This window comes from Xiphophorus hellerii, chromosome 20 (assembly GCF_003331165.1).
Source record: "Xiphophorus hellerii strain 12219 chromosome 20, Xiphophorus_hellerii-4.1, whole genome shotgun sequence".
Classification (NCBI taxonomy): domain Eukaryota; kingdom Metazoa; phylum Chordata; class Actinopteri; order Cyprinodontiformes; family Poeciliidae; genus Xiphophorus; species Xiphophorus hellerii.
In genome coordinates this window covers 12,999,736-13,008,622 of record NC_045691.1, presented here as the reverse complement: position 1 = coordinate 13,008,622, position 8,887 = coordinate 12,999,736, and the positions used below count along the sequence as shown (strand labels likewise).

Below are 8,887 nucleotides of genomic sequence, written 5' to 3'. Positions count from 1 at the left end.
ACGGTTATTACATTTTTACTTATTGAATATGACATACGGATTTATTTATAAATGTGCCATCTCCTCTACAGCTTTTATCCAATATCTAGTTTCATTTGGTTTGACTAAATTTGTCCCTTATGACCTCACACTGTTTTCAAATCAACACTAGAAGTAGCAGTGTTTTATGTGAAACACAAACCGAAATTTATATAGATTGTGGTTACACTGAAAAGCTGCATCTTTAGATTGCAACAGAAAATATTTACCCCAGTCTGATTTTTCTCTTACCCAGGATGTAGAATCACAAAGACCCTCTCTAAAGTGTACTTTGTATTAGTGCAATGAGAGCTGTTACAGAAATGTGGCTGTACAATGGAGTAAATGTAAAATAAAGCATTTCTTTCATAAAATATTAATTAGTTTTGTCAACTTTAATAAAGATTTTTTGTGTTTTGTGTCACATGCATGTGTTTTATCACATGTATGATGTAAAAGATTACATTATATGTAATATTTATTACAAAAACCCCATTTCATAGTTGAATACACTGAATTAGTATACACAGTCATTCACTTTTTCCACATTTTCACAATTTGCTAAAAACAGAGAGCCAAGAGGTCACATCTGCATAAGCATTCACAGGATTTGCCACAAAGCTCAAATTAGATTGTACTTGAAATGTTTCTACAAATTAAACGTGGTAAATCCACATTGATTCCTCAGACTCCTACACTTAATAAAACACCACCCTCTGCTGGCCAGAAAAATAACCGTTCGAGGTTTATTTTTGTTTTTTGTTTTTTGTCACGTTGTTAATTACCTTTCTTTGTAAAATTATTCAAACCTTCAAGGAAAAATAATTTCATGAACGAGCGAAGTGTTTGCACTATGTTTATCCGTTTTTAGTTTTGCCTTTCCGCAAATAACTACATTTCCCATCACCCATCATGCGCCGGCTGAATCTGTGACGCACATTTTAGTCGACAGGGAATCACACATCTTATCCGTTCAAGCAAACCTAATAGATGGAGTTAAGCGAGATAACCCGTTAATTTAAGACATAATCCAACTCCTTTTAAATACTGTATGTTAAATTTCTTCCATGTGAGATGTATCTCTTATTTTACTCTGTCGGAATTTTGTTTTTAACTTTATTTGTGGGGTTACTTCGTCTATAAACCAGTCTGCACGCTTGTTGTGGATTGTCCCAAAAAAAAAATGTCTCTTCCAGCTTTGCAAAACACCGGCGTGATTTACAGGAGGATCCTGTCACAGTTTCCTCAAGACATTAGCTTAGCTTTTGCATACGGATCTGGTGTTTTTAAACAGCATGGGGCCAGCCAAGGTCAAATGGAGGTAAGAGTTTCTGCACTATTCTGGTCATAAGAAGGTGACAGCTTGGTTAAATTCTGTAAATCTGTTCTAATCAGAACATCGAGGAAGCAGCGTTGATGAGCATCTTCTTATCAACTCAACATAATGTCTATTCGTCCCTGTAAAGGTCTACAAGTTTTAATATATGACAAATAAATTGGAATTTCATCTAAACATTGATTTATTTTAGTAATTCAGCTAAAAAGTTGAGTTTTGCACATGGAATAGATTTATTAGACACAAAAAAAACACACATTATTTTTCTGTTCATTTTGATGAACTTTGCTTAAAGCTAATGAAAACTAAAATCCAATTTCCTAGAAAAGAAGAATATTTGTCACACTGTCAACTGTACAACTGACCAACAGTTGTCATTTTGCTTTGTAAGACGCTTGACATACATTGGTAATTTTTCAAGAACAATTTAGGACAAAGAATATAACAGTTCTGAAGCCAAGTTTCAGGATACATCCATGTGAGATGGCTCTTGAAGTAGGGACTTCAGCAGCAGTCCGTGTCTTATTAGTCGCTGCTGAAGTCTTTTAACCACTCTCTCAAGGCTGTTGTAACCCCTGCTGCTCGAGTTAATTTTTGTACTGAATGTTTCCCTTCCAGTTAACTTTCCAATAATGTGCAATTCTTTTTGAAATTGCCACAGCCTGACTACTGGAAAGCTGTCAAGTCAGTAACCTTTCCTATAATTTTGTAGGCTGTAACATTTATATAATAAAATCCTTCTTGTTATGTAATGCAACCCTCAAATTACCAGAGAAGCTATATTGTGGGTTTTGTCAGCTGTAGGCCATATTTGATCAAAATTAAAACCATAAAAGTATCACACAAGTTTCATTTTTTGAATTGAATGAATGACTCAAATTAACTTAGCGATTAAATTCAAATTTAATTGGATGGCGTTAATGTTGCTCTATAGAGGTATTATCACAGCTTTACTCAAAAATGATCGTAGTTTTTTTCTCAGATTCTTCACAATAAAAAATGTTTGGGTTTTTATGCTATTGTGTTATCCTCTGATGTGTACAGAAAAACATGTTGGACTTTGTGTTTGCGGTGGACGACCCAGTGACATGGCACACTATGAATTTGCTTCAGAATCGCAGACACTACTCCATCCTGAAAATACTGGGGCCCACCAAAATCAGCTCCATACAAAATGACTATGGAGCTTCTGTTTACTACAACACACTCGTGCCTATTGATGGAAGGGTAACTCACAAGATTATTACAAGACTGATGTTTTTTTTTAAAAAACATTGCTTATTTTATCTGTTTACTAAATGCTTCTCTGTATTTTAGATAATTAAATATGGGGTGATTAGTACAGACTCATTGATTGACGACCTCATGCACTGGAAGACCATGTATGTTGCTGGACGTCTTCACAAGCCGGTCAGTTTGGATGATATCAGATTTTTTTTTGTATATGAAGCAAACAGATTGTTGACCAAAATAAAACCTACTTCATGAACAAGGCTTGGATTTTGGCTAAATAGTGTTTGCATGAATCCTGTTCTCACATGCTCGCTGTGTATTGTCCTTGTAGGTGAAAATGTTGGTACAGAACGAGAACGGGAAGCTCCGTGCTGCTCTGGTATCCAACCTGAAGAGCGCGGTTATGGCCTCTTTCCTTATGCTGCCAGAAAGCTTCACAGAGGAAGAACTTTTTCTGCAGATCGCTGGACTTTCTTATGCTGGTATGAATCTTGGATAGCTACTTAAAACTCAACAATACTGTTGACTTCAGAATTTATAAGATTTGTTTTTCCAGAGCAGTTTTAATAATTACAGAGTGTTAAAACTAATTAGTGTTCAGCAACAGAGCTATTCAGGTCTTTGAAAAAGTTAGTTATATGTTGATTAAGTTGACTTTTGAAAGTAAGTGCTTCTAAGATTTTTATACTGATTTATATACTGTTGTATTGAATGTGTGGCATAGAGGCATGTAAAATAACCAGGATATTGTTGACATTTTCTTTACTTTTTATAGACTTGTTTTGAAAGATGATATATTTGTGACTTTGAAGGAGATTTTCGGATGAAGATTGGAGAGGACAAATCCAAAGTGTCCAATATCGTCAAGGACAACATTCATCATTTTAGGATTCTTTACAGCAACATCCTCCGGGACTGCCCTCAGGTGGTCTACAAACCTCCACAAGGAAGACTTGAGGTACGGCAAGCTTAGTGAAGTAGCGAAACAAATTTATCACAGCCACAAGAAATGCATTTTATCGAGATTTTTTTGTACTTTTTAAAAGTTCATTGTTTGTCTAAATACAGTATTGTGCAACCCTAAGCAGATATTCTTGCAATTTTACTAGTTTGCTCTCCACCTGCTGCCACTCCTTGTTACACAAAAGAAACTGTCTCCACCTCCAGGCACCACACCACCCTGGATTAAACTGTCTCATAAGGGAATAGGAGGAGCGTTTAAGAATCTGGCACTGTATGCATGTTAGATCTTTTCAGTGAACATTGTAATACGTTTGAACAAAGTATATTCAGTCCCCAGCAGTATACGCATCGGTTATTACTATTAACCATTGTCTTTGGGTTATGGACAAGGTTTAGATAAAATTAGCAAATGGAGATTAAAACTTATGCTCTAGAGATTTTGGAAGTACCACATAGCAATAATCAGAAAACTAAGCAGGTTACAACATGTTGGAGCCCATCATTACTTTGGGATCAATATACTTTTGAATTGAATTAAGTCCTTCAGTCTTTCAATAGCAGTTAGATGCAGTGAGCTGATTAAAGTTACTATCTAATAATGTTCTTTTTTTATGCACCAGTGTACATAATGTGGATAGTTGACTACTGGCGTTGATATTAGCGTTTTAAGCTACTATTAAAACCTGAGTTTTGGTATTTCATCTCTTTCAGAGAATCCCCTGCTGTGAGGTCTATTAATGAATTGCAGCTATAAAAAGAGTGTAAAAACATCTTTGGTGAATGTTTTCTGTAAAATGTTTCAGACAAAGCCTCCTTATGGGCAAACACCTTTATCTGCTGCATCTTACTAATTTAAATAAATAAACAATAGTCACCACATTACTGAAATCTTTAAAAGCCAGAGAAGGATTTAAAACCAATAATTTTAATGTTTTACTTCTTAGCAAACTATTCAGCTAAGAAAATGTTCAAAGAACAACCAGAATGTGCAGAACTACTGTAGGTTGTACAGCATGTTCACCAAGACGTACAGACAAACAAGTTTTTCCTCCACAACCTGTGTATAACTGGAACAGTCAGATGCAATTTTCAGGATTAACAGTGTAAACTCAGAGAGTCACTGAAAAAAACTCCTAGTTCTGTATGAGAGTATGTTAGAATAGGTGGTGCTTCTACTTCACATGATCTTTTATTCTTTTCAAAAGTCAAGAGGGACATGTTTAACAAGAGCTCAAACTACTTTTTATGTCTTTTATAGAGATATAAAACTACTTTTTATATCTCAACGTAATTAAATTGAGTGTTGTTGCAAAAAGCAACATATTTGATTCGACACATTGAATAATACCTTGGGAATGTGTACTGCTCAGTGGTCACTGTATTTGTTATTTCTGTCACGCAGAAATAACATAGGCTATCATATGTGCAATTACTAGGCAAAAAAATGGTGTAGTTTTAGGACTACATAAAAACATTACGTTTTTCATAAAAAATGGGGAAAATGCTCATTTCCCATTTTAAAATGGGATTTTGCTGTTAGATCAAAGTACAGACATACTGTTCTGCACCATTGATCATTAACTATAATACAGAATTTTTAAAACATGTTTTAGCACAAAAAAAAAAAATGTTTTAACGCAGTAAATCAGCTGCATTTCTACGCACAAACTACAACTTCCAACAAAAATATCAGATCCCGTTTTATTGGTTTCTAATCCTTTTTTGAGAAAGAAAAAATTTTTTATCATCAAGAAACTGGTGTTGCACTCAACCTGACAAAGAAATTTTCACTGTACCTCTGTCCTGCTTCATGTACCTGTCAGATTTCAGCACCTTCTCACCAGAAAAGAAGAAAATAAGTTTAAAAAAAACTGCTAAAGCCTGTTACAATCACCCCACAGGTGGCTGGAGATGAGATCAAAGTGGCTGCTAGCTCTAGCAGGAAAAACAGGTGGGCTCTTTGACAGGGCTTGTCTACATCTGATTATACGTATTGCAAATAATTCATCAATTGATTGGATGGACTACTCGATTAATTGAAGCAACTTCAATTATTACTGAAGCGCTTTTTAAAATAACAGAAAATCCCCCAAAATTTAAAACAACAATACTCCGATATATGCAAGACTTGAAAATAGGTAATTGGAACTGCGCCTCCTAGCCAAAAACCTGTTTTTCAGCTCAAATAATTCCTATTGTCAGTCAAGATGTCTGCATCTCTGAATTATTCTAATTTGTGTTCTGCAGGTTGACAAAAGTCCTGAAGGCCAATTCATCCAGCTGATGGCCCTGCCCAGAACTCTTCAGCAGAGGATCACAAAGCTGGTTGACCTTCCAGGGAAAAACCGTGACGTGGAGGAGATCCTGCTGCAGGTGGCTCAGGACCCCGACTGTGGAGCTGTGGTGCATCAAGGTATGTGGTAAATGTGATAAAAAAACAAACTAAAACCTGGTCTAAGATAGACTCTAGTACAAGGATTTATACTAAAAAGACGCTTAAACAAAGTAGATGAAATCAGTAGAGTTGTCTACCCTTATAGTGATAATACAGGTGACTTTACTTCAAGAGACCAACAGATGAAGCAAATACTGTTTTGTCTCTCCTTTAAAAGCAGTCATGCAATCATGCTGCTGACTGAGGTGTTCTGTTGTTGCTCTTCCACAGGTATCTCATCTATTGTTAAGTCCTCCAGCATAACACAGAGTATCAAAGGCATTGCTACAGCTGGTAAGAACTCCTACAGTGCCTCTGTAGTCTTCCAAATAAGCTAAAGTAATAACACTACACTTTTGATAAAGCACTTTTTAACACTTTGTCCAGCTCAAAAGCTACAACTTTGGTTTTGAAATGTTATCTAAGAAAAAAAACCTCAAAGATTTTCTGCTAAATTTGTTATCTTTCCTGATACCGATCCTTAAATTTAGATCCTTTAAATTTTTTTCTATTCTACCGTTTTTTTAGGTAGTGTGTTTTTAGGTATTTTTCTTACTATGTGAAACTGTCTTGATGAGGATTTTGTGTCCTGGTCCCGTCAGGTTTACGGAAGACCGTCTCCTATAGCTCCAAAAAACTGATGAAGATGTGGAAGAGCTGGAGGAGGAAGCAGTCAGTCTCACAGATCTCCTGATGCAGATTACTAGGAATTTTTCACTTCTTAGTTATAGATAAATAATCCGGGCTATGTCTTGTACCACTTTGTGTGTATGGTGTGGAAGTCTCTCTGCACTTGTTCCGTCCCATTTAAACCTCCGATGGCTGCAGAAGAAACCATTACATTTCCAGAACAAGACTGAAAATAGGTTTCATAGTTGCACATACAGCCGTCGGATACTGCTGAGAGGGTCAAAGGAAAACTCTGCTGATAAAAAGGTCACTGAACCTGTGTGAACATTTACCTCAATAAGTTTGGTTTCAGTTAAGTATTACATTTATGTGGTTTTTTTTCTATTGATTGTGAGTCTTGCTTTGGGTTTCATCCCTGGCAATCACTTTGCCAAAGATTGGTTGAATTTGTATATCTTTCCTTGTGTCTTTATTCATACACTGCAGTTTTCTGATGGGAAGCTGCCTCAACTGTCTTTACTCTGTAACTCTGGAATGATGCAGTAAAAACAATTTAGAAAAAAAAAACTGTTTTTAAAACACGGCAACAAGTCAGCTGCTTAGTTTTGCTTTGCTTTGCAAAACTAAGTTCAGTAAAACTGAAGCTCCTGAATTAAGAAAGAAGAATTTTGACCAGACATAAATATCTCCACTCAGCCTCTTCATTGCATTTTAACATAGTGTTTCTACCCTCTTGTAAAATGCTTTGGTTACCATTAATGTAAACTTAACTCTAGTTGCTCAACATATGGTACTCAACACAGAGATACTGAGATTTCATTGTTCTAGTGAAATCAGATTACACAAACATGCATTTTTTATTAATCATTTTTGTTATGCTGTGATTTTTCAAAAAATAAAATCATGTTTAATTTGTTTCATAACAGTTTTTAGTGAAGTGCAGTGGGAGGTAGGAGACTATTTTGTACTTCAATGGGCTCAGGCATAATTGGTTAACACATTCATGGGGAAAAAGAAAGTACATACTGTTCTAAGGTCAAGTATCAGAACAAAATGAAAGCTATCTGCTCCTTGCCAAGTTTTAGGATTATTTAAAGCTGACCTCAAACACATATGACAGATTTCTGCTTTTTGTTGTTTGTTAAACAAATTTAAAACAAAAATGACAAAAAAAAATTGGTATAGAAAACTATATTTTGAGCAGCAACAACTTGAAGTTGTCAGTTTTTTGCATGACATAATCAGACTAGTCCCAGAATGTTGGCCATCTTTTTCAAAAGTTTCATTTTACTGCTTCTGATTTTATTTTTTTTTTGGTCCCGCCAGAGCATTTTTAATTTGCTGAGGCGCGGACTTTGAGCCATTGATTTTTTTTTCTGACATTCATTCAAACACTGCTTATGTATTCTAGAATATAATTCAATAGGCAATATAATTATCTATGCAAGTCTTAATCTTTAATTCCAGTGAAAAAAATGTAAACTTAATTTTTTGTTCAATGACTAGCTTCTGCGGTTTACATCATGAACAGATGATCTACAAAAGACAGTAGGAAGAGTCTGGAATGCCACAACAACAAATGGGAACTTCCTATCCACTGGTAACTACATTTAAAGCAGTGTACAGCAGAATGAATGTAATGAAAACACTCAAGAAAATGAAACAAAATAGAAAACAGTGCTGTGACATAGTGATACAGCTCAGTGAGTTTTCTGGTTCAACCACTTGTGTTTGTTTTGTCCACCTAACAGCATTACATCATGAGTCACACTTTACTAATCGACACCCGAGTCATCCAACAGCACTGGAAACTCCTTTTTCTTTTCTCTTTAACTGTTTGTAATCCACCAGCTCTTACTGTATGTTTCTTGGATGTATGTTTCTTGTTGGTCAACATTTTTGTAGCACCATGTTATGCAACTGTTTTGTTAAAAAAGGAAGACTAAGGTTGCTGGATTATTATTTTTTTTGTATTGGCTGTTGTGACCTTTGTTTGATAGTGAATTGACTGGAGAGAGGGATAGAAGATGACATGTGGGAAAGATTATCAGGCCAGGACTCGAACCCCCGACGTCCGCTTTGAGGACTCCACATGTGGGTCATGCCCAACCCCTGAATCACCACATCACCCCACATGTGGTATTGTGACGAGATTAATCCTAAACACAATCTCTGTTTTATGCTCATCTATTCTCATCTCAAGAAAAAGCTCCTCTTTCCATATACTTGCAGGTACTTCATGACTTGTGGACTTCTTGTGGCTTCCTTTGAGC

The 8,887-nt window shown here is 35.7% G+C and overlaps 1 protein-coding gene across 1 annotated transcript; it reads left to right on the top strand.

The window, feature by feature from the left end:
* Positions 1-943: 943 nt before the first annotated feature.
* On the top strand, positions 944-8,561 carry tamm41 (TAM41 mitochondrial translocator assembly and maintenance homolog). The gene is made up of 8 exons (XM_032550633.1): positions 944-1,339; positions 2,399-2,581; positions 2,672-2,764; positions 2,919-3,069; positions 3,400-3,545; positions 5,798-5,963; positions 6,216-6,278; positions 6,587-8,561. The coding sequence occupies exons 1-8, from the start codon at positions 1,202-1,204 to the stop codon at positions 6,676-6,678; spliced, it is 1,032 nt and encodes a 343-aa protein (XP_032406524.1). The 5' UTR covers positions 944-1,201; the 3' UTR covers positions 6,679-8,561.
* Positions 8,562-8,887: the final 326 nt, after the last annotated feature.